Genomic DNA, 24,983 nt, shown 5'->3' on the forward strand with positions numbered 1-24,983 from the left:
CAAATCGGGTCTTTAAGGATTTTCAGCATTTCAAAGCTAATATTATACAATAAAAAGGATCTTTTTAAGGCTAAAAAGATCTAAAAGTACTAAGATATGTTCCTGGGTAAGGCTGCCCAGTCTAACAAAAACAGGAAAACAATTTTTCAGCCAACAATTGTATCGATTTAGAGTGATAATGCTAGTTATATCACATGGGGCAGATACTTTGATTCATTAATCTCTGATTAATAAGTACGGGAAAGCTAATTATTAGTAGAGAAATTTGTTTGGTAAACATCTTTTAAAATTTGAGATTTATAGGGAATAAGTGAGGAGAAGGTAGTCACGGGGAGAAGCCTCATCGTCAATAAATGGCTCTTTTGTGACATTTTGGCCACAGAGCTAGCTAAACCCTCCTCAAAATCACCAGTGTTTAATAGGCCATTGATGGGAAAGGCCACACCCAAGGCAGCAGGAACAGGCCACACGGCCCATGTGCCGACGAGGTCCTTAGATGCCAGTGCTCGGTGGCCAGGCCACTACTGCCCTCTGTCCTAGGTTTTGGGGGACAAAGGGGAATAGTGGTCACAGGTTTCAAGTCACTTCTCGAAGATGTCAATCTCTTTAAAGTGTGGTCTTTTTACTTTGTTGAAAAAAAATCTAAGCAAAACTTGTGGCAGAATGCTTTAAAAACTGATGTAGATTTTTTTTCTTTTGACTTCTTGAAAGGATGGAGGGTTCTAGGTGGGAGAGAAGAACAGAAAGTAGAGCCATTCTTTAGAATGGGAGAGTGAATCCCAAAATGAAAAGGGAGCATGGACGCAAATGTAAATGACGTCCTCTCTGTGCCACATTCGAAGCTTACTGATTCGAGCAGGCATCGTTCTGGTGGGCACAGTGGTCCGGCCTCCTGACCTGGAGAATCTAGCATCGTGACAGCATTCGTACCAGCTGTTTCTAAAGAACGAGCACATAGCACGCTATTCTTGGTGCCTGGTTGTCATTTATCTAAGTACAGGGATGTAAGTGTTGTCGCTAACGAAAAATGAGTCACTCTTGTTTCATTGCAGACAGTTGCATCTATAAAAAAGTTTGTCCGTTTAATGGGGGCTCTTTCTTGGTTCAACCTTCTGCGTCAGACTTCCAGTTCTGTTGGAACCAGGCTCCTTATGCGATTGGTAAGAAAACCCTTTCACCGTAACCCCCTCCCCCTGCATAGATTCGTCTGAACTGTTCGATCCTATGTAAGCAAACTCCCTGCCTTGCTGCTAAATTGCCATAAATTATGTGGCTATGATGAGTACTCAATGTACTTTTTCTTCCGTAATTGCTTTTATTGTTCCCCTTTTGGGACTATTGTCTTCCACTGTGTCTCCCAGTTCTTCTCTTGAGCATTTAAGATCAATTAAATCTCAGCTTTCAGTACTGGGGCACAGTACAGTACAGTACAGCTTCCAGTATCCTTTCGTTTCTGGGCCTCGCGTTCCTTTTTCTAAAATTCAAGAGCAAGAGTTCCATCCTTAAATCACTGACTGACTTGGAGGAGAAGCACAATGCATTCAGTGCCATTCTTATGTACTTCGAAGCTTGAAAATCTAGAATCACAGATACTCGGATACTTTGCCACGCAAATGTCAGGGCACATGTGGTGGTGCTTCACTTCTGTGGTTCGAGAGCCACAGCTGGGCACATGCCTGGTGAGAGCCAGACCCAAGCCAAGAATGTTCGAGTTAGTGCTGTTTTCCTCAAAGTAAAAGTATTTGTTAAGAGGTAAATGTAGGGTTTTGAGAGGCAAGCAGAGGAACCAATCCAAGACACCGAAGGCCTGGTTCAGCTTAATGACGGATTAGATATGGTTAAAAAAAAGAAAAGAAAAATGACGGAAAGGTTGAAATAGCTGTCAGATCCTGAGTAACAACACTGGAGGTCACTTCCGAGATCAAGGTGAGAGGCGTGGGTGTGCTAGGAAGAGTCACCAGGGTGAAGTCAAGAGAGCAGATGAGTTCACCAAGGAGAGGGCAGAGACAGTGGGCCAGTGTGAAGGGAGGGGAGAGAGCACGAAGCGGCCAGTAAAAAAGGCAAAAGTGGGATCACTGGGCAACCAGGGCCATTGTGGTGCCTGGAGGTCAGTGTGTCATAACAATGATGTCAAGAAGAGGGGCTGGCCATTAACAAATAACTCAGCAAACCCACTGAACCCAAGACACACTGTGAGGGGCAGGGAGGACTACGTAAGACACAGCCCTTGCCTGGACACATGTGACAGGAGGAGGGCAGAGGAGGAGTAACCGACAGGATGAAGAGTGAGTACAGGCCAGGCTTTCCAGGCAGGAGGGCAGGTATCAAAGGAGGGGGGTGTCAGCTCTCGTCCAGATGAGCATAAGGGGAGAAGTCGGCAGTGAGCCGCCAGAAGATCTGGTTACAGGATTGCAGGAGGAAAAGATGGCAACGAGAAATGGAGACGGTGCACACCCACTACAAGCAGAAGCTCAGCCACTATGGGGAGGCTGTCCTAGGAGTGAGGGCTCTCTTAAAATTAGGGACATGCCCCTTGAAGGAAGAAGAGAAGCAGCCAGAGGAATGGGAGAGATAGATGTTAACAGAGAAGCGAGGATGGATGTGAGACAGTCATGGCATCTCCACAGCCACAGCCAGGGGCCTGGGAGCTGACGCGCCCCGTTACTTTGCAGTCTGTGCTTTCCCGTACCTCCTGGCCTTCACCACTGACTCCATGGAGATCCGCCTGGTGGTGAACGGAAACCTGGTCCACACAGCGGTCGTGCCTCAGCTGCAGCTCGTGGCCTCCAGGGTGAGTAGACCTGGAGTTTTATTTCTCTCTGGGGGCCTGTGGGAGCCCCTAGCATCAGAAGGCTTCAGGTGAGCACGGACACTCCTCTCGTCCACGTAGGGGATAATGACAGCACTGCTTGTGTGTCAAGTGCCAGAAAGGAGATGAAAAAGCTGAAAACAGGCTCGTGGGACGGGTTTTCATGTGCGGCCCCTTAGGCTTCAAAAGGCCCCTCCTTAAGAGTCATTCAGTGCTGAGGGGGCAGCTGGGGAGGGCCCAACAGAAAAGACCCATCACACTGGGTCACTACTGAAAGACAGTCCAAATCTAGAAAAGTAAGAGCTGCAGTAGCACTTCCTTCGTTTGCCGCCTTCTGTCCTCAGTTTGAATTTGAATCCCATGAACTATGGCTGAGTAATCTGTGTCTAGTAACAGAATGTGAGCAAAACCGAGGGGTGCAGGAACAAAGATGGCTTCCCAAGGTGTCTTCTATCACTGGTCCATAATCCAGGAGGGTGGTTTTAGTCCCCTCCCTGAGTCAGCGCCACAGTCTTTCCTGGCCCTGCCAGACTGGGCCCGTCCCCCTGCTTCACCCTGTGTGGCACTTTCTCCATCCTGACAGGCATCACGTCTGGTGGTGGGTGACTGTGTATTTGTCTGCCTGCCCTGCCACACTGACACTTCTGTGAGACCAAGGACTGTGCCTTCTTAATCACAAGCACGTCCCCCGTGGTGAGCTGTAAATGTTTAACCAGCCCTGCAGAAAATGGATGTGCATGTGTATATACACACATACGTTAGTTGATTATAAATTGTACTGATACTAAAATAGCTTACAATTTATAAATAATAAAATATAGAGATTTTTATCTTCAAGTCCATTGAGCCACTTGGCTCTCACAAAATGTTTTGTTAATTTTTGCTGAACTCTTATCTGTAGCCAACCTATGATTTTACAGTTGGAGTTAGAGCTCAAGCCATTAATTCTTTTTCCAATAAGGTTGTCATTAAGTCTGATATGCGATCCACTGTTAAACTGTTTCTCACCCTAGTACAAATCAATCTTTAAACCAAAACTTTTCGTTTCAGCACTAAGCATTCCATTTAGACTCAACATACCTTCCAGTTAGTCTTGTTACCACTTCTCTATCACTTTAAGTCTAGACAGCCAAAAAAACAACAAATCAAGCTCTGATTTGTAGCATTTGTCGGTTTCCATGGTGTAAATAGTCCCACCTTGATTGATTTCAAGCTTCCAGTGTGACACCACAGGATCAGGAGCCACTGCTATATGGCATTTCCACCACTCAGACACTATTGCTGCAAATCACCTCAAGGGCATAGACAATAGTAAGTGTAGGAAAATAATTAGGAACGGCGGGATTTGGATATTTAGTACCTTGGTTTTTAATATAATGTACGCATATTTAAGTTTAATAATGGCTGTTTTTAACCGCTGGATTGCAAAATCCCTGAAAATCAGCCCACATGCGTCAGTACGAGCTGGCTCGCACACAGCACTGCGGTCACCTCCCGGGCCCCCATGTCACGGGTGTGTGCAAGCATGTGTGGACTCAGTGCATGAGAGGCCCATTTCCCAGTCCGTAAGTGGACCTGGCCGAGTCCACAAATCCTTTCCAATTCTGACTCCCCAGGTGGCTGAGATTCCTGTTAGGGAAGTGTGTGTTGTGTTTGTGTTTGCAGAAGGTGTATCAACAAATAGGAGGAAATGAGGGGAACTGAATACTCAGGAAGGGTCTGAACTGGCTGTGCGGCTCTTTGCCCTGGGAGCCCCCACCGCAGGCACTGTTACTGCACTGCACGCCCCAGGGAGGAGCTGAACGGGAGGGAACATTTAGGGGCTTTGCAGTGATGACAGGAGGGCCGGTGGGTGCAGGGCCTGTAAAACCAGGCAGCGCGGTCATGTTTATCTTTTTTCTAGTCGGATATCTACTTCACGGCCACCGCAGCTGTGAATGAGGCCTCATCTGGAGGCAGCTCCAAGGGGGCCAGTGCCCACAATTCTCCTCAGACACCCCCAGGCCGAGACACCCCAGTGCTTCCTTCTTCCCTGGGGGAAGGTAAAGTCAACTTTTACTGTTTTATTAATAGATATTTTTAGTCTATTCTGATTTCTCTAGCTCATTGTCAAAAACCGACACGTGCTTACTGCGTATGAAAGTCACTATTTAAAGCCATTAAAAAAAAAAAACTTGCATTCTGAATGCACTGGTTGCATTCTTAAGAAACTTTGTGCTAACAACAATAACAAAAGTTCCCATGATGAAAAAAAAAAATGTTTCAGTAGGGAGAAGGGAGTTGAGGACCAGAGATACCCTGACTTGCCAAGCAGTTATTTTTCCTTCACGGATGTTAACCACGTAGTGGGTTTTATAGCTAAAGGTAATGGCCATGAAACCTACACCTTACTCAGCACACGCAGTCTTTCGCTCCGTCTGCCTTCGCCCATGAATCCCACAGGCCTTTGCTGTGGTTACTGGTCGCTCTGAACACAGCGTTTCCCAACCTCTCACCACATCAGTCGTCTTTATGATTCCTTTTTACTATAAAGCGCGGGACTCCCCAAGCGGGCGGCAGTGCAGCTGGCTGAGCAGCAGCTGTTTGTGGTTCTTGTCTGCTCTTTCCTCCTGTGCAGGTATAACCAGTAGTGGGTGCATTTAATCCGATTTACCCGTGGAAATGGTGCCCTTAGAAAACAAAGCCATCAGGCATCATCACTGTATTGCTCCTAATAGGACATCAGCGTGTGACGTAACATCTTCCTTTATAACAACTATGTTGAGGGACCAGAAATTACTGTCTTGTAAATAATAGGAACTTTTCTTAAAGTTCTGATGTTCTTTTCTAAATCATATTTCAGGTGAAATTCAGTCAAAAAGTCTGTACAAGATTCCACTCAGAAACCTTGTCGGCAGAAGCATTGAGCGACCTCTGAAATCGCCCTTAGTCTCCAAGGTCATCACCCCGCCCACCTCCATCGGGGTTGGCATCGCTGCCATTCCGGTCACTCATTCCTTGTCTCTGTCCCGAATGGAGATTAAAGAAATAGCAAGCAGGACCCGCAGGGAGCTCCTGGGTAATGGCTCTCGATTTTTCTGTTTTGCAGTTTGTAAATACACCAGCTGATTTTACCCTGGATAGTCATCCTCCTCCAAAGCAAGGAGTTAAAAAGAAACTGGGTTAAGAACCCCAGCTTTAACTTCCCCTCCTTGTCTGTGTACAATATCACACTTGCAAAAACTAGAAAACTTTCTTGAGCTCTAATCTCCCATTGAGTGGTAACTCTCAATAGGCATCCTTTTGCCTAAGAAATAAAGTTCAAATTCTCTATCCAAATTCTTTTTCCCTTTAATAAGGGATTTATAAATGAATTACAGTGCACCTCCACCAAGGAATACTATACATTTCACTCCCAAAAATAATGTGTCAATCTATATTTATTGGTGTGGAAAGCCACCCACAGCATGGGTAAAGGACAAAAGGCAGTAAATAGTGTGCCTGGTCTGATACAACTTTTAAAAATATAAGTCTCTATATATGTATGATTTCCTAGAAAAAAAATGTCTAGAAGGGTTTCCATCCTACAGTTCTGGGATAACATTTTATATTTGTATACCCAAAAGTTTAAATTTACCATGTTTGTCCATATTTGTGGTGCAGTTCAGTTATCACTTTTCAAAGCCCCTAGACCATGGGGGCAGGTCTACGTGGGTGGTACAGATATAAGATACCTGTTAGGCCCTTCTCTCTCAAACTACAGATGGGAGACCAGATCAGAGAAACGTAAAGTACCATGGTAAACTGTGAAAAGTCTAGACCATTATAAAGCTTTTTGTTCGGACATATGAAAACAACGTGAGGAAAAAAGGAAGTGATATGTTAAGCCCTTAAGAACTGTTTTGAAAACTGGAATTGGGAGCTGCGTGGCATAAAACTGTAAGGACAGTGGCCTTAGCACATGCCTGCCCTGCTGTCATATTTCCGGAGCAACTGGAGAAGGGGATTGGGGCCACGTGACAGTGCAGGCTTTGACACTGGCAAAGTCCATGGGTTCCAGAAGTTGGTGCCTTCCACTGTGCTTTCAAAATATTTGTATTGCTATTTTTAACCCACTGTTCCCTATGAAAGCTTGATCTCCATCCCGTTTTACAAGCCACTGTGCTTTTCCGAAATTGAACCTCTGGGTTGGAGAATTAGTTTCCAGTGGTAGGATTGTAGGAGATTTTCTCTCCTTCATTAGACTCTTCTGAGTCTAGTTGATTTTTTAACTATTTTTTGGCCCTACATATATTCTTTATCATAAGAAAGAAAAACATCCCACCAGTAAGAAAACCAATTATTTAAAAATATATACTTTATTGTTTCTTCCTGATTCTATCCCAATAATGAACCAATTCCCAACCAAGAAGAAAAGGACATTCTGTCTCCATGGCAGTCCTGTGATGGTGACCCTCTGATCTGTGACTCTCCCCTGCAATCCAGGCCTCTCCGATGAAGGTGGACCCAGGTCAGAAGGAGCACCAAAGCCCAAATCAAAAGCCCGGAAGCAGTTAGAAGAAAGCCAAGGAGGCCCCAAGCCAGGGACAGTGAGATCAACTAGCAGCGACAGGTAAAGGAGGAAGCAGCCCCAGCATCCCTGCTCAGGGTGGTGGCCCTTCGAGTCAGAGCACTGTCACGAGGCCCTGTCTGCTGACTGACGATGTCGTAAGCCAGCCCTTTGACCAGCTACAGCAGAGGGTCAGCATCCAGTTCTTCTCGCAGGCTCCCCAGAGAGCACAGCCTGCCAGGGAGGGGCCCCCACAAATGGGGGACCTCACTAGCAATCCCACAAATGCTCATTAAAATACAACGAGAGACTTTTCTTTTTTTGCTCACCAGATTGACAGAGATTTTGTTTAAAAACAAAAGTGCTCTGTAAGAGTGCGGGGAAAAAGACACTCTCCAATACTTCTGGTGGGAACAGAAACAGCTACAGCCTCTCGGGATGGCAGTTCAGAGTCACATGTCAGTGTATACTTGTTGAATCCCATTGATTTGTCCCCTAAGATTCTCTGTGTCCCTCAAGCAACATCGTGCCTGCTCCATTAATTCATTCAGCCCACATTCCTGGAGCGCCTGGCACTGAGCTGAGTGTTGGAGATGACCTTTGGGTGTTCACAGGCCAGTGGGAAGGCCAATAAGTACACTCTGGGCAGGACAGCATTCCAGGGTGGCAGTGATGCAGGAGAACGAGGGGAGCCATCCACCCACACCTGGGCTAGGGAGGGTCTCAAACATCAGGAGAGGCTGAGCCAAGTCTTATAAACTACGTAGGCATCGGCCTGGCAGAGAAAAAGCAGCACTACTCATGCTTTAATCCGACAAACTTTTATTGAGCCCCTACTATGTGACAAGGCCCCTGCAATCATGGACTTTGCATTCTTGTATGGAGAAACAGACAATAAACCTGTAAACAAATAGGCACATTAAATCATTTCCAATAGTGACAAGTGCTGTAAAGAAATTTAAAAAAAGATAAATGATGGAGGTGGGGAGGATAGAACGTCTACTTGGAGGGGGTGGTCAAGGAAGGCTTCTTGGAAGAAGTGGCACTGAGCTGAGCAAGAGAGACACGGTGACATATGAAGGAGCTGAGAAGAGGCTGGAGGGGTCGGCAGGGCCAGGTAACTGTGGCCTGTGGTCCTGTGGGTAGGAGTTTCAGGCTTGTCCTCAGGCCAAGGGGGCTATGGGAAGGTTTAAGATAGTGACATTATCAATATTGGCACTTGAGAAAGGTAAACAGTGTCTCACAAACACCTCCGATGTGTCACTGCTGGCCTTTAAAACTCACAACAACCCATGACTTAGGGCTACCTGACTGCAGAACTCAAGCTCTGTTGGGGTGAAGGGTGACTCCTGCACTTCCCCTCCTTTCCCCCAGGAATGGGTGGGGTTGGGGGGGAGATAGACTAGAGCTCAAAGGAGCAGGAAACTGCCAGACACAATAGACCCATTTCAGTGCCCCCTCCCCAGGGATCCTTTTCTAGTTACTTTTTTCTTCTAGGATCACATCGGGCTCCTTGGAAAGTCCTTCTACTTCCGAAGCCAATCCCGAGGGGCATTACCACTCAACAAGCTCTGACCAGGACCCTGGGGCAGACAGAGAAGGCAGCCCAGTCTGGGCCGGCAGCCCCTTTCAGCTCACAGCCTCCTCCGATGAAGACATTATTGACTTGAAGTAAACAGAGTCCGAATCGAGTTTGCCACCATTAATTTTCTTATGGAGGCTTTATACTTTTTAACCAGTTCTAACATCATTTCTCAACAAAATGTGGCTTTAAGCCTGTCCACGATCTATTGGACCAAACCTTTGGCACACTCGGCCAATTTGGGTCACTCTCCAGTGTCCAGTGCCATCTTTCTCGACCTTTGTTTCTTTCTGTTCAGGAACCATCAGTCCCCTTGTAATACAGGTGGTAGATTTCATTGAGGTTTTAGATAGAAACTTTAATAAATCAAAAAATGTTCATTCTTATCTTACTGCAACCTTCTCTTATATTTTATATACTCGTACTTAGATGGAAAAAATTATTTTTTCATTAGTTTTGATTTATGTCACAATGTGTTTCTTTTATAAAAAAAAGCCATTGCTTTTAAAATTTATTATAAAATAAGTTTTCTTTCTGTATCTTTGGCCCATTACTGTTTCAGTTCACTGTGATTGGAACCAGCTATGTAGCTGACTGTTGACTTTTGAGAAGCTGAATGGTTAGATCTTAGAAGCTCCTGTTTTCTTCTTCCTGTGTCTCACGAAAAATAATAAGGTATAGGAGCTTGTAAAGAGTCTTACGATTATTTTGTTTGGTTTTATTGTCACTCTCAAATCATATAACCAGGGAACAGTTACCAAAATTATCATTCTCAAGTTCCCTCCTCTCATCCAGGTCTGCTTTTGCTCTTTACATGAACCAAATAATTATCCTTCCTCTTGTCATTTATCTGCCATCTGTTGCTCCCTCCTCAAGGTGAAAAGAAAATGTGGATTTGTCCAAATGCAAATGACATGGTGAAATGTCAGCCTCTAGCCATGACAGATCAAAGGGGGAAAATCTAGTTTCACTGACATTGTAAAAAATGTAATCTGTGTGAAGAAGGTAATTTACCTTTGGCTTTAGTCTGAAGATTGCATTTTATTATATCTCTTCTTGCCTGTATTCCCCATCAAAAGAAACTTTAAATCATTTCCCCTGTTAAAGCAACTCTGAGGAGTTCTGCAACTAGTTCCTATTCGTAAATGCAGAGGGCTGTGTGTGACATGACCTTGATCTGACAGATTTGACAGAAGTTTGCATCCTGCCTCCCTGCCTGTCGCACAAAGGATTCAACATGACGAATCCAAGCTGAAGGCTGCCTAGTTCCCTTCAGCAGAAGACAAGAGTAAGAAAGTAAATTAGTAATACAGTAAAGACAGTGATTTTTAGGTAGACCCAGGTGAGGCATTTACAACCAAATGTCTCTTGGCAGCATTCAGCATTTCCACTATTCCTTTGTGTGTTGTTATGCCGTTTTCATAGATAGGGGAAAACATAAGACCAGCTACATACTAGATCTCGACTTCACCAAAAGTTTTGTAAATTAGGTTTTATTATTTTTTGCTTTTCAAAGGAGGAAACTGAGGCTCAGAAAGGGGGAATGGTTTGAACCTGTGCGTTCTCTGACCCCAGAGCTGTGCTCTCTCCCCTGTCCACCAGACAGAGCCAGGCCTGTGTCAGTTGGTGACGCATCTGGCTGGTGTTTTTCATGTTAAATGAAACTGGAAGCTTTATGAGCTTGCATGTGTGTTTTCCCTGTCATCTTTTTTTCCTGGGGTTTCTTGCTTCTCATCCTTGAATATAAAACCCAGGGCTCTTTAGACCATTTTTCCAAAATAGGGGCAGCATCGGAGCCACCCCATGGTTTGACAAAAGTCACAGATCTGAGGAATGAATGAATGTAGAAAGGACAAGAATTGGACCCTACTAATCAGACTAGTGGTGCTTAGCTTGCAAAAACCAGGTGGGGGCGGGGCTGCTCTGGCAGCAATATCTGCTTATAAAGGTCAAGCAGTACACCCCCAGGGAGGGAGACGACCAGCCAGAGGGCAGGAGCAGGTTTGTAGGGGTCTACGGCTCAGAGGGCCTGGAACTAGCTGGGCTCACAGAGCATCCTGTCTACCTAAGCTTCTCCATATATACCCCACTGGCTGAGTTACAAAATAAACCATCTACCGGAGCAGTTTGCCCATGGAATTTGAGGCATGTATCCACTCTGCAAACACCAAGTCCTGTCCAGAGGAGGAGGTCACGTCCATTAGGCGAGGGAGAGAGGTAAAAGACGATCACAAAGCAGTGATAAGTGCTGTAATAAGAACTGATAACTCCAGCACAAGATGCTGAGTAAGCACAGAGGGGAGGTTGCCTAAGTCTTTAAAGATATAGTACAGTCAGGTGACTGCACTAGGTCAAACAATCCTGATCACACTGGCTGGCACTTGAGTGCTTCGCAAGTGTTGGGCTTTATGTGCATGGCCCCTTCTCAAAACTCTCTTGGAAGATAGATATTGTTGTCATCCCCTCTTAGAGATGAGGAAACAGGCCCAGAGAAAGAGTAGAAGCTAAGCCTCTTACTCCCATAGTCCTGATTCTTTCCAGAATTACACAGCACTCCACTACAGCTGCCTGAACCCAGTGTTGGCTACAAATGGTGCGATTTTCCAGAGCCCTGACCTCATCCTCGCTGAGGTAGTTAGAGGCGAAGAGAGCTGGCTATTAACACAGGGAATTCAAAGTTGGGAGGTATTTACATGAAGATTCAAGAGTCAGGATTACCATGAAGTGAGTGTAAATTAACAGGGTGCGTGGAGCTCATCATGTAAGCCCAGATCAGTCACACACATGTGTCATGGGGGACCCCGCCCAACACAGGTCCTCAGCACCTGGAGGGCCTACGTAGTCGTCGTAGGCTCTGAAGCCGTCTGCAATCTGAAAGCTACAAGTGGTGACCGACACAATAGTAGGCTGCGGCGCGCAGGGCCACGCCTCCGTCCCCAGCAGCCCAGCTGGAGCGCCGAGCCAGGCTCTGCGTCCGAGAGGAGAAAGAGCATCCCAGGGCAGTCATTTGGAGAGCTCCCGCCCTGCGGCTCTCAGTGGGCAGAGCTGGGCCAGGCGGAAGAGTCACGCTTCTCCAACTTAGGCCCCAGAGAGGCTGTTAACGCGGAGCAGGAACTGCAGAGCCGACCACTGGAGGACAGTTACAGGTCCCCAGAGTGCGCGCGAGAAGTGCTGGGAGTGGCCCACGTGCTCCGCCTTTGTCCGGCTCCTAGTACACTTGGTTGAAGCTAGACTGAAGCAACTCCAGACGCAAATACAACCCTGCTCTCCATCCTCATTGGCTTGAGGCAGCTTTTTGACCCCTCCTCCTGCTCGCACCACACTCCTATTGGATGAGTGTGCTGGAGGCTCGGAAACAAACTACGCCCCACCTATACATTGGATGGCTCCGTTCTAGGGGCGGTTCCAGTGCTCTTCGCCGACAGGCTCTTTGCTTCCATTGGTCTGCTTTGATTTGAAGGGCGGCTCCTAGCGCAGTCACTAACTCCGCCTTGCGTTCCCATTGGCTGTTCCCACACTAACGCCCGTTCCGGCCCCAAAGCTGCCCAGAGTCAACTATTGTCCTGCTCGGCGGGGAGAGCCCCGTGCGGGCCGCAGTCGCGGGGCCAGTGCCAGTTCGGGAGTCAGAGCGGACCCAGAAAGCGTTGGCCGCGGACATGATGCCTGAGGACCAGGAAGATACCCAGCCTCTTTTGCGGCCGCCCGATAGGTGAGTGGGCCAAGGGTCTGGCCTCGCCCCTCCCGCTGAGCCCAGACCGGCGCCGCTCATAGACCGCCCTGTCCCGGCAGCGCTCCCCGCGGCCGCCGCGTCTTCCTCGCAGTCTTCGCCGCTGCCCTGGGCCCGCTCAGCTTTGGCTTCGCGCTCGGCTACAGCTCCCCGGCCATCCCGAGCCTGCGGCGCGCCGCTCCCCCGGCCCCGCGCCTCGACAACAACGCCGCCTCCTGGTTCGGGGTGAGACCTCTGGTTGAGACCCTCCTCCTCCCACCCCTAAGACGGGCACGGGGCACCTCCAAGTCCACCCTCCCGGACGTGCGATGGGACCCTTTCCCTGCCTTGCTTGAGGCAGGCACTGAGACCCTCCGCCGAGTACGTCCCCTGCCAGGGGTCGCCTTCTCCCAGCCCACCAGCCATGGACCCCCATCCGCTGCGCTCTGAGGCCGCCGGGAGTGGGGTGGAGGGCAAGGTTGGGCCACGACCCCCTGGCGCCCCCTCCTCAGCCGGCGGTCGCCCCTAGGCCATCGTGACCCTGGGCGCTGCGGCGGGGGGCGTGTTGGGCGGCTGGCTGGTGGACCGCGCCGGGCGCAAGTTGAGCCTCCTGCTCTGCACCGTGCCCTTCGTGACCGGCTTTGCCGTCATCACCGCGGCCCAGGAGATGTGGATGCTGCTCGGGGGCCGCCTCCTCACCGGCCTCGCCTGTGGCATTGCCTCACTAGTGGCCCCGGTAAGTGTCTGCGCCCTGGGACCAAGGGCAAGGAACAGATCTGAGGGCGTGTTTCTCCCCGCTGGGGCCCCTGGGTGCCCCTTATCTGCTTTATCTCCCTTACTCTTGCAAGTAAGGAAGGAGCGACTGTTGTCAGCCCGGTTTGCAGATGAAGTAAGTTTCAGAAACGTAAAGGCTTTTGTCCAGGCACAACTAGTCAGTGGTGAAGCTATTAATACTTAAACTCAAGATTGTGCCATCAATTAACCCATCTCTCTTTTGCTCTACAAATAAGATGGAATCTGTGAATGGTCAACAGAAGCCTCACGGTGTGGTTTGGATCCCCCTTGTCATTCAGACCACTGACTACAGTTTAGCAGGAAAATCCTATTCTGGTTTGTACCCAAGAGCAAAAGCTGCTGGGACCTGATTCCCGTTTACACACCAGTCCTCCCGCTGCTTCCCCTGCTTCTCTCTGCCAGGGCCTGACCAGCACTGCCCAGGATGACACGAGCTACACACACCTGGGTGATATCCCAGCTCTGCCACTTACTGGGCCAGAGGCCCTCTCTGCGCCTCAGTTCCCTCCCCTGTACAGTGGGAACCTCATGTGGTGGGTGAGGATTCAAAGATTTCGCACATACAGACAGCCCTGGCGTGGCTTGTGGAGGACTTGGACCCTGGCAGCTGGGATTGCTGGGTAACCAATGGACTTGATCATGAGCTTGGTGATCAACCACCCACAGCCCATCCTGGTTGAGATTGAAAGCAATGGCTCAGGGTCCTCCCTGATCATCCCTTTGCTCCTGCCATTCATTTCACCCACATTTGCTAGGCAGCAACTGGGTTGGATTTTATGTTTTGGATTTTTTTACTGGGCAAGAATACGCCTGTCTATGTCATGTGATAAGGTATGGAATAACCTAGAAGCACAGATGATGCCTTTGTGACGCCTGAGCTCAGAGGAAGCAGTGACAGTCACTGGTAGCAATTGAGGCAAAGAGTTCCTGCTTTCACGCCAAGGGCACTAAAGTGTGGTCATTGGGCCAGCAGTCTGGTGTCACCTGGAGCTAGTTAGAAAGGCAGAATCTTGGGCCCCACCCCAGACCTACTGCATTTTATCAAGGATATTCATGCAATTAAGTGAAAGTTGTGCCCCCTCCCACCCATTCCCCCCCCACACACAGCAGCTGGGTATATATATGTATTTCCTTATTCCCCTTTAAACACTTGTTGCAGATCACTTGGTGGGGTGCGGGGAGGTATGAGGAAGGCTCTGCTGACCTGAGATTGCAATTAGGGGCCCAGCGGGCCTGCAGCAGCCCAAGTTGAGGCTCTCATCTTAATTGCCAACAGGTCTATATCTCCGAAATTGCCTACCCCGAGGTGCGGGGGCTGCTCGGCTCCTGTGTGCAGCTGATGGTGGTCACAGGCATCCTCCTAGCCTACCTGGCAGGTAGAATTTTCACGTTATCGCTTTTGATCCCTGTTAATGGCCGCATGACCACTTTACAGATATAAAGGTCAGAGAGGTCAAAGGACTTGCCCAAGGAAACACAGCCAAATGCCCAAGATTCTAGGTTTCCAGACCACCTCCCTGAGTGAGACCCTGGGACGTGTGGGTCTTGTGACTAAGTTCCAGGGAGAGCTTGCAAGGTGATGTTCTCCTCTTTCAGGGGCAGAAACCCATTCCGGGGGTGTGGGGATGGCTGACAGGTTAGGGCAGTACCTCAACGTACGGTGACAAACAGGATTCCAGGGGCAAGGCCCAGAACAACGGAGGGCCCAGGCATGCCTCCCTCAGAAATATCAGTACTGGATTTGCAGCATGAAGGAGGCAGGTGCCAGGGGACCTGAGGGTCAGAGCTGGGCCAGCGTGAAGAAGCTTCCAGAGGCAGATGTGTTTCCACCAGAACTGGGGTAGAAAGAGGACGGGCTTCAAGTCTGACAGTCCCAGATGAGGGGACGGCCTCTGCCACTTACTAGCTGTGTGACCTTGGCCTAGTCACACAACCCCTGGGAGCCTTGCTGTCCCTGTCGTTAAGTGCAAGGCTGTTGAGGGTTTAAGTGACACATGAAAAGTGCCTACGCCAAATGAGAATCAAGGGATGGCATGAGAACTGTTGGGGGTTAGGGGTTTATGGCCTGACAGGAAGCGGGGCCCAGGTCATGTACCCTCTGAGTCTTTAGAGTGGTTGATATGCAGATTTGTGGTCTTCCATCTTACCCACTTGCCATCCTGACTCTAATTCAGAGTCCTGCCAGCAGTCTGGCTGCCTTGAGGGCCCAGCAGTGTGCCAATGCCCTGCTGTGTACAGACACTGACATTTGGGACAGACACGTGGGTATTGATGCACCCATAGAATTATCTCTAGTTCGTCATAATCTGAACTTTCATTGATCAATTTCTGTGACTTTTGATCTTCTGGTGTTCAGTGAAAACTACCCCAACCCTGTCCCCCGTCCTCTCCTAGGGAGCCAGCCTTGCCTGCCTCTTGGTGGCCCTCCAGAGAGTCTGCATGTATGACTGCATCTCTGTGCTCCTGCCCCGACCTTTTACACAAATGGTGCCATGTCATACCCATCATCACATAGCGAGGACCTCATTCTTTGTTTAATGGCTACGTAAATGTTTACTGAGCAGATGTATTCACCATCATTTCTACAACGTTTCAACAACAATAATGACAAGATCAGTAACAAACACGAGGGTAGCCATGCAGAGGTAGTGAGGCCCCCACCCTTTAAGCTGAGCCCCTGGGGTTGGCAAGGGGACAGGCACTCATGGGGAAAGGAAGGCCAGGCCGGCTCCAGCTCTTGACGTCTGACACCTTCCTTCCAGGCTGGGTCCTGGAGTGGCGCTGGCTGGCCGTGCTGGGCTGTGTGCCCCCCACCTTCATGCTGCTGCTTATGTGCTGTATGCCCGAGACCCCACGCTTCTTGCTGACTCAGCACAAGCGCCAGGAAGCCATGGCCGCTGCGCAGTTCCTGTGGGGCTCCGAGCAGGGCTGGGAAGAGCCTGCTGTTGGGGCTGAGCACCAGGTAAAAAGATGGGAGGCAAAGCTGGGGGGTGTTCAGTGAGGTAGCACCCCGTTGCAGCCAGGGGAGGCCAGCATAGCCTGCACACGTGCGTGCTCACACTCACACACACAGGGGTCAGTGTTGTCCTGTGTGCAAGCAGGCAAAGTCCTGCTTGAACCCCACTCCTTGGCTGGATCCGAGCCTTGGAGATCCCTGGGAAAGCTTGAACCTTGATCTTACTGTCCCAGGAAGAGAAAGGCTGGGCCGGGTCCAGGGGAACTGCAGGGTAGATTGAGGACTTAGATTTTTATGTGGGGAGTTGTAGGGCAGGGGAGAAGTTTGTCTCTGCCACTTACCTGCTGTGTGACTGTCCCATTGTTAAGCCTTAGTTTCTTCATCTTTAAAATGGGAGTCAGTATGTGCCTGCTGGTGAGGATTTGGTGGAGCCAGAGGTGGCGCTCAGCCCAGGACCAAGGCTGGCGGGACTCTGGACCCCCGGCCCTTGGACCATGTACTCTTTTTGTGGCTCCCCAACAAGTCTGGACAGGACATGAGGAGGTGAGGATCTTGTCACCTTACAAATGGAGAAGCTATAATGATACAAAGACCTGTGTGGACCTGAGGCCTAGGTGGGGCCAAGACAAGAAGCTGAGGCTCACCCCTCCACCAGACCTTAGGATAGTAGGCTCAAAGCCGGGGTGCCCCTTGGGAGAGGGTAGAGAGAAGTACTGATGCCCCGTTTCTGTTGAGCAGGGCTTCCACCTGGCCCAGCTGAGGCATGCTGGCATCTATAAGCCCTTCATCATCGGCATTTCACTCATGGTCTTCCAGCAGCTGTCGGGGATCAATGCTGTCATGTTCTATGCAGAGACCATCTTTGAGGAGGCCAAGTTCAAGGTAGAGAGGCCTCTGCCCTGCCTCATCCAGATGCCATGTGGGTGTGGCCTAGTCCCAGGGGCTTTGCCTGACCCGCCTCGGCCCATCTCTGCAGGACAGCAGCCTGGCCTCGGTCATCGTGGGCACGATCCAGGTGCTGTTCACGGCTGTGGCGGCCCTCATCATGGACAGAGCTGGGCGGAGGCTGCTCCTGGTCTCCTCAGGTGAGGCCCGAGGGTGAGGGCTCAGCCCTGTGCAGGTGGATGGCCCAGGCCAAGCTCCCCACTGCGTGCTGGGGGGTCTTTGCCAAGGCCGCCGTGTTGTGGGAGGAAGAGGCCAAGTGTCCCTGAGAACACGACCGAGGTTTAACGGGCGCTCTCACTGAGCGCTCGCTCCAGACCAGGCCTGCATGACAGCGTCACTGCGTCACGCCGGAACCTTTACAGTGAACCTACAAAGAAGGCGCCATCAGGGCCCCGGTTTACGAGGAAACTGAGGGCCCAGGAAGTAAAGTGACTTGGAAGCTAGTGGTCTTTCTGAGCAAGTGACTTGACCTCTCTGAACCTCAGTTTCCCCTCTGAAATAAGGGTAATGATGGGCCATGGTGAGGATCAGGAGATGGTCCACATGAGGCCCTCGCTCGTGTGGAGGCCACAAGCACTTGGCGCTGTTGGGGAAGGGGGTTCAAATAGTGCTGCTGCCGCTGTTACTGCTCCTGCTGCCTCGGGCCAGACAGTCTGCTTCGGGGAGCTTCTCAGAGCTTGTTGAGGTTTGAGGTCCAAGCCCAGGGCCAGGCTGGGTGGGTACGGCCCAGTCAGGGCTCCTGGGTACCGCTCGCTGCCCCTCTCGGAGGCCTCCAGGCCACATTGCTGTGGCCACACTGCACTGAGACTCCAGGTGCCACACGCCCAGGCTTTGGACCACTTCGCCCAGCACCCTACCCACAGCCACCTCCCCCGCAGGTGTGGTCATGGTGTTCAGCGCCAGTGCCTTCGGCGCCTACTTCAGGCTGACCCAGGGTGGCCCCAGCAACTCCTCGCATGTGGACCTCTTGGCACCTGTCTCCATGGAGCCCACCAATGCCAGTGTAGAGCTGGCCTGGTTGGCAGTGGGCAGCATGTGCCTCTTCACTGCCGGTGAGAGGGGCCCCATGGGTGGGGAGGTGAGTGGGGGCCGACGGGGACGCCCTGGGTTCCTACAGCTCCCAGCGAGTCCAGGCCTTCCTGGCCTCACCTCACATACAGGTCCCCACCTCTGCGTTTATAGCACTCAGCATGTGCCAAACAGCGAGCTAAGCCTTTCTCTGCTCCTTTCACTTAATCCCCGCAACAGCACGCTGAGAAGACCCCGTCATTATCCCGTTCTGTGGCGGAAAGACCTGTGTGTAAGACATGTAGGGCCTGGCTAAGACCTCCCGGCAGGAAGGTGCAGACCTGGGGGACCCAGACGAATCCAGGGCCCCTCGGCCCGTGAGGCTTCAGCCCGGTCTGTGGCTTCTGATGCTTGTCTTGCTCCCACAGGCTTCGCTATGGGCTGGGGGCCCATCCCCTGGCTCCTCATGTCTGAGATCTTCCCTCTGCACGTCAAGGGTGTGGCCACTGGCGTCTGCGTCCTCAGCAACTGGCTCATGGCCTTTCTGGTGACAAAAGAGTTCAGTAGCCTCATGGTGAGTAGAGACCTGTCTCCAATGCCTCCCCTCAGAGTCAGCCGAGAAGCGCTTTGTAGAATTACTCTTATTGCAAAAGACTCAGGATCAGCGGCCTTGTGTGCAGGCTGAGGCCCCACCATCCTGGGACACCAGTTGTCTTGGTCGGGGGTGACGGGGAGACACACGGGCTGGGGCAGTTTGAGGACCCAGGCTGTGACCACTCAGGAGCCTTCAGGCTGTTTTGGTGGAGGACAGCAGGGCAGGTCTCCCCCCTTGGACTTTGGGGACATGGGTCGGGAAGTCAGAAAAACTCTGGCTTTGGAGTCGACAGGCCTGGGCTCTAACCCTGCTTCAGCCGTTTCCTGGCTGTGTGACCTTGGCTGTGCTGTTTACCTTCTCTGAAACAGCTTCCTTGGCTGGAAATGGAGGAGGGTAACTGACAGTACCTTCCTCGTAGGGTTGATGGGAGCCTCAGTTGAGTTCAACATTTGCCATCTTCTCATGGATGGACTGACACAGACGTGGTCTCTGCCTAAGGGGCTTCCCAGCCGGGGGGTAGGGTGAGAGGTATGGTGCTGGAGCAGACAGAGAAGCCATTTGTTCAGTTATTTGTTCCCCCCAGGTCTCCTGGCACCTGGTACCGCATCCTGGCCTGTTCAAGGCACCAGACAGCAGTGAAGGAGATGGATAGGATCCCCTTTATGACAAGGGCTGGGCTGGCGGTGAACAGTGGTGGGCGAATGACGCACCAGGAGGCTGGGCTGGGGCAGGAGGAGAGATCCTGAGAGGAGTGGACACCCAGGGCTGGCCTGGAGTCTGTCCAGGGCCTAGGCCCACTCAGGCAGGGCTGCCCTGGGGAGCATTTCAGGAAGACCAGGGCAGAGGCCTACAGGTGAAATTACTTGCTGGGAGCTTGGAGGGGACCAACAGAAAGGAGGGAGGAGGTGGCAAAGGACCTAACAGTGACCCAGGGGCGTACAGTGCCCAAGAGGCTAAGAGAAGGGCTTTGCGAGAAGGGGAGGTCCCAGAGGAAGAGGAGCTGAGAAGGGAGGGGCCTGTGGTGCTGGTGCCTGCGAGGTCATAGGGCTGGGCTGGGAGGGTGGACAGGCTCGGACCAAAGGCAGCAGCTCACTTTTCCCTCCATGCCTGTGGGCCTGCGTGTCCCTGTGTGCTCACACTGGCCCATCTCAACCTGCTGTTAGCTCAGCCATTACCTCTAGCACCGAGGCTCCTCTGGGGGCAGGGACCTCGAAGGGCAAGGCTAAAGCGACGTGTAGAGGGTGGGTCTGTGGGTCCGGAGTGCGGCTGTCACTTGACAGTGGGTCTCTGACGTGGGGGCGGCCACTACATCACTGTGAGCCTCAGTTCCCCAGCCACACAGCGTCCACACTGGGCAGCGCTCAGCCCAGGTTTCTGCAGAGCTGCACCAGTGCCCCCTGCTGCCCTGAGGCGGCGCAGGGCAGGCTGGGGCCATGCCTCCTGATCCGTGCCACGTCCACTCAGTGGCCTCTCCCCTCTCTCTGCAGGAGGTGCTCAGGCCCTACGGCGCTTTCTGGCTCGCCGCCGCCTTCTGCACCGTCAGTGTCCTATTCACTTTGTTCTGCATCCCTGAAACCAAAGGAAAGACTTTGGAGCAAATCACAGCCCATTTTGAGGGGCAATGACAGCCCCTTCCCGGGACCAGCTGCCCCTCCTAGCTGGACTGGTTTGGGCTTTGGAGGCAACAGAACCTGCCTGTGACTTCACGGGGGGCCTCAGCCAGAGTCCGGATCCCCAGCCCACGCTCAGGGAGCCGGATCCAGGACCGCAGCCCTTGGAGCCTTATCATCTGGGGTCTTCCTTCCTGCCCAGCTCAGGATGGCCCCTCGAGCCACAGGCATGAGGTTCCAGCCCTGGGTCCCGTTCCCACTGTTGTTCTGAGACTCGGAGGAGGGGACACCTCAGACGGTCTTTGCTGCTCTGTGGCCAGTCCTCCACGTGCCGTCTCCCTCATGTCACGAACGCGACAGTGGAGGAGGGGGACTCTTGGCTCCCCATTTTCTGGAGGAGGTGATTTTGGAGGCTGGGTTATGACCCATGGTTTCTCCTCACGTGGCTGCATTATCAGGAAGGAACTTTGCCAAATGAAAAGATTTGACTCAGAAAATCAGGTCATGGTCTCTCTGTGAGTTTGAGAAGCCTTTTCCTGTCCCTTCCATAAACTGGGCCTTGCCAAGAACATCTGCGGCTTTACTTCTCAATTCCGTAACATGCCTTATTCATGTCCCAGGCTGTGCATCCCCAGCGTGTGCCCACCGTGGCACCTCCTGTTAGGCTTTGTAATGAGGCCAGAGAGTGGGCGTGCACATGCCGTGTGGTCCAGGGCAAAGGGGTGGGGAGAGCAGAGCCTCAGGCTCGTTTCTGGAAGAACCTATGGCAGCTGCTCTGATTTCAGTAAAATGTGCTAATACACAGGACAGCTCTCAGCTTCAGCAAACTCCAGATTCCTCGGGGCCTTCCAGAGGCGAGCTCGTGTGCAGGCGCACGTTCTGTGACAGTAACTGCTTGTCTACACTCTCCTTAGTGCCTGCACGGTGGTCCCCTGGGTTGAGAAACGCATTGTAACGTCGGGTGAACTGTTGTACAAATGTCAATTAGGTCACATTTAATAGAGGGCTTCAGGCCTTCTACGCCCTTCTCGGTTTTCTCTCCACCTGTTCTGTCCATTATTGAGAGAGGTGTTGAAATCACCTACAAATGTGGACCCGTTTCTCCTTGCAGTTCTGTCGGGTTTCGCTTCGTGCGCCTTGAAGCTCTGTTACCAGGTGTGGGCGCATTTTGGATTGTTACATTCTCCTGCTTGTTTTGTGCTTGATCGTTATGAAATGCCCTTCTTTAACCCTGGTCACAGTCTTGTTCTGAGGTCTACTTTGTCTGATCTCAGTGTAACCAACCACTCCAGCTTTCTTTTGACCGGTCTTTTGACAGTCATTTAAAACTCTCCTATTCTCCATTCCTTTTTCACAGCATCCTATACTTTTTGATGGAGTACCGTTTGGGGATTCTGTGAGGATTCATACTTTCACTTTAAAAAAAATGAGTTTTATTAAGACATATTTATATACCGTAAAATTCCACAATTGTAGGCATACAATTTGATGACTTAGGTCGGTCAATTTTGAGTCTGGCTTTAACTCAGCAGAGCAGGATTTAGGCTCATCCATGTTTCATGCATCACTGGTTCATTTCTTTCTACTGTTGAGTAGCATTCCATTGGCTATTTGGGCCAGTTCCGCCTTTTGACCGTTATGAAGAAAGCTGTATTTGCATGCAAGTTTTGTGTGGAGTGGAACTGCTGGGTCGTATGGTAAGTTTGTGTTTATTTTAAGCTGCCCACCTGTTTTCCAAAGTGGTTGTACCATTTTGCTTTCCCACCGGAAGTGTACGAGAGTTCTTCACCAACCCTGTGTTCACTGTTATAAATAATGCTTATATATTTAACTTTTCAAAAGTTGTCTTCTGTTCTCTGTTTCCTCTGGAACCCCTTGATCAGGTCATTTATCTTGGTCCCTCTCTTTTGTGCTGCTGTATTAGCTCAAATAGCTGGTGAGCTTTGGCTGTCCACAATTAGCAATGAAGAACTAGGGTTTCATTGTGGTAGATGGTGTCTCACACACACACACACACACACACAAAACCTATTCTTAGTTCTGTGACAGACCTGTTTCCTTTTACACATCTTCACTGTTGTTTCATGGGATTTGGAGGAAAAGAGGAACTAAGTGTATAAGTTCAGTCCTCCAGCTTGAAGTGGAAGCTTTCTCCATCCTTTTAATGATGATGTGTTTGCTATTGGAGTCATGCTATGTGGTCAAGAGCATGTGCTCAAATTGTTGTGGACCTTAAGATGATTTCATTATATAAATACATCAAATCAACCTCACTGGAAACAGATTGTTTCCAGTTTTCTGCTTATTGATCATTCTATTATGTAGATACAGATTTAGAGAAAGTGATGAGGGAAACGATGGAGGGAGAGGAGAGAGAGGAGAGAGAAGACAGGTGAGATAGAGGAGAGATGAGAGGGATGATGGAGATGAGAAAGATGATAGTGACAGAGATGAGATAGAAAATAGAGATGGAGGTGATGTGGATAGAGGTGGAAATGGTAGTGATGATGGAAGTAGAGCTGAAGAGAGAGATGGTTATGGACTGAATGGTGTCCCCCTTTTTAGGGGGCCCTAACCCCCAGCACCTTAGAACGTGACTATATTTAGAGGTGGGGCCTTTACATAGGTAATTAAGGTAAAACGAGGTTATGAGGGTGGGTCCTAATCCACCTCATAAGGACTGCTGTCCTTATAAGAAGAGAGTAGGAGACAGACATACATGGAAGGAACACCATGTGAAGATGAAGGAGATGGCCATTTACAAGCCAAGGAGAGGCCTCAGAAACCAACCCACCAACACCGTGTTCTTAGACTTTCGGCCTTCCTTCTTCCAACTGTGAGGTCAATTTCTGTTGTTTGAGCCACTCAGTCTGGTATTTGTTACACTAGCCCCGGAAAACAGATGCGGAGCTGATGGAGATAAAGAAGATGATGGAGATAATGGAGATGGTTGAGTCGGGGAGAGAGAATTACAGGTAGACCTGTGCGTGGGCAACCAGAAATTTCTTAGGATAAAACCTTAGAGGCATAATTGCTGGTCAAAGAATGTGTGCATTATCAAGGCTATTGTTCCCTCCTGTTGGACTGCACCCCAGAAAGTTACACACTGGCCGTGTCTGAGACGGGCTTATTCCCCACCGTCTCCAAATCTGTTCTTAGTGAGTCAGCACCAAAGATCAGGGAGCAGGACCTTCAGACAGGTCCAGGCACACATTAGGTGTCTGGTGACTGGGACAGCCTTGGCACCTAGGCTGCTCACATCCACTCAGTGTGACTCAATGTGACAGGCCGCCCACTCTGAGCCACCTTTCAGAAGGCTGATCTTGTCCTGAGTAACTTGTTGACATGGACCCTTATGCAGAGGCTGCTCCTAGCTCCTGCTTGGCCATCCCCAGCCTCTGCAAACAGGAGCTGACAAACGACCAGAGGGGAGGCAGGAGGATGGATCAGCCCCACCCCACCCCCAGGCTGCAAGGGAGATGGTTAAACTTGTGAGCAAGGAAAACGTTATTGTGGGTTCAACCCTACCTTGGCCTCTGTCCTCTGTAATCTAGGGACCAGGAGCCATGGCAACATGGTAGGAGCCAGTGAACTTGGCTCAAATTCTGGTTGTACTATTCACTGTCTACGTGACCAGGCCAAGTCACGTAGCCTCTCTAAGTCTGTTTATTCATCTGTAAAATGGGTGCAATGATGCTATCTCCCTCATAGGATTGTTGTGAGGATGAAAGGAGATAATTATGTAAAGCACATAGAACCGAGGCTGTCAAGAGTAAGTGTTCAATCGATGTTCGCTGCTGGTGGTGAGGCTGTGGTAGTGAAGGGGAGCTCCATGCAAGGCTGGTGTAAGGCTCAAGAGGTGCCTCTAAAAGGGACATTTGAAGTCTTTACATGTTTTCTCATATCCTGTTTCCTATCCCACTCCCTCAGCAACTATCCACACCACCTTCTGATTGCTACCAGCACCCATTTATAGGTACCAAGGACTGTGAACACACATGCTCTTCAGAGGTTCCCCTTAGACTCCTCTGGGGCACAAGATGCTTCAGGGACCAAGAGCCAACCCCACTGACAGTCCTGTATCTGTCCCAGGAGCCCAGCCCAGCACCATCAGACACAGGGCCATGGAGAAGAGGGGCAGGATAGAACATCCCCAGAAGTCAGGTGCAGCAGAAGCTGAGCTTTACCTAGCCCACAGAAGACTGGTCTTTGCACTGGATAACTAGTGCACTGGATAACTAGGTAGAAATCTGCATTGCCCACCAACATCCCCCCCATCTCCCATTTCCCACCGCCCATCCCCAAAATAACTCCCAGGAGAACCCTGGCTTCTGCAAACCTGAGGCAAGGACTGCGCTACCCAATGGCGACAGGCGGGATTGCATCAGCTGAAGCTTCAAGCGCTAGGCCACCTCTCAGTAGCCCAGGGTGTGGTGGCAGTACTAAGTC

General features: G+C 50.6%; 2 protein-coding genes across 9 annotated transcripts in view; both read left to right on the forward strand.

Annotated features, from left to right (window-relative positions):
* The window catches only part of GARNL3 (GTPase activating Rap/RanGAP domain like 3), a 123,977-nt gene extending 114,672 nt beyond the window's left edge, over positions 1-9,305 (forward strand). For 5 of the 7 annotated variants that reach the window (XM_074331030.1, XM_074331031.1, XM_074331033.1 and 2 more), the window contains 6 exons: positions 1,053-1,160; positions 2,628-2,791; positions 4,713-4,851; positions 5,652-5,867; positions 7,274-7,400; positions 8,835-9,305. In XM_074331030.1, the coding sequence (XP_074187131.1) occupies positions 1,053-1,160; positions 2,628-2,791; positions 4,713-4,851; positions 5,652-5,867; positions 7,274-7,400; positions 8,835-9,012 (932 nt within the window). In that variant the 3' untranslated portion in view covers positions 9,013-9,305. The remainder of the gene's footprint in view (positions 1-1,052; positions 1,161-2,627; positions 2,792-4,712; positions 4,852-5,651; positions 5,868-7,273; positions 7,401-8,834) is intronic. The other 2 variants (XM_074331032.1, XM_019728603.2) reach the window with 1 other exon arrangement.
* A 2,353-nt stretch (positions 9,306-11,658) lies between these two features.
* On the forward strand, positions 11,659-22,375 carry SLC2A8 (solute carrier family 2 member 8). 2 transcript variants are annotated; one of them, XM_074331057.1, is made up of 10 exons: positions 11,659-12,628; positions 12,709-12,871; positions 13,155-13,361; positions 14,697-14,796; positions 16,183-16,382; positions 17,193-17,258; positions 17,353-17,461; positions 18,200-18,373; positions 18,758-18,903; positions 20,412-22,375. In XM_074331057.1, exons 1-10 carry the CDS (start codon positions 12,576-12,578, stop codon positions 20,547-20,549), a joined length of 1,356 nt encoding a protein of 451 aa, XP_074187158.1. In that variant the 5' UTR covers positions 11,659-12,575; the 3' UTR covers positions 20,550-22,375. The 2 variants fall into 2 exon arrangements, with proteins under 2 accessions (XP_074187158.1, XP_019584175.2); XM_019728616.2 differs by having other exon boundaries at positions 12,286-12,628; positions 17,115-17,258.
* Positions 22,376-24,983: the final 2,608 nt, after the last annotated feature.

The sequence above is a fragment of the Rhinolophus sinicus genome, linkage group LG04 (genome assembly GCF_036562045.2).
Source record: "Rhinolophus sinicus isolate RSC01 linkage group LG04, ASM3656204v1, whole genome shotgun sequence".
Classification (NCBI taxonomy): Eukaryota; Metazoa; Chordata; class Mammalia; order Chiroptera; family Rhinolophidae; genus Rhinolophus; species Rhinolophus sinicus.

Bases quoted from the DNA above. Each gene is read 5' to 3' on its own strand.
- SLC2A8 (XM_019728616.2), top strand. From the start codon at position 12,576: ATGATGCCTGAGGACCAGGAAGATACCCAGCCTCTTTTGCGGCCGCCC. The intron at 16,383-17,114 runs GTAAAAAGATGG...TCTGTTGAGCAG, and splicing joins CTGTTGGGGCTGAGCACCAG to GGCTTCCACCTGGCCCAGCT. The intron at 17,259-17,352 runs GTAGAGAGGCCT...CCATCTCTGCAG, and splicing joins TTGAGGAGGCCAAGTTCAAG to GACAGCAGCCTGGCCTCGGT.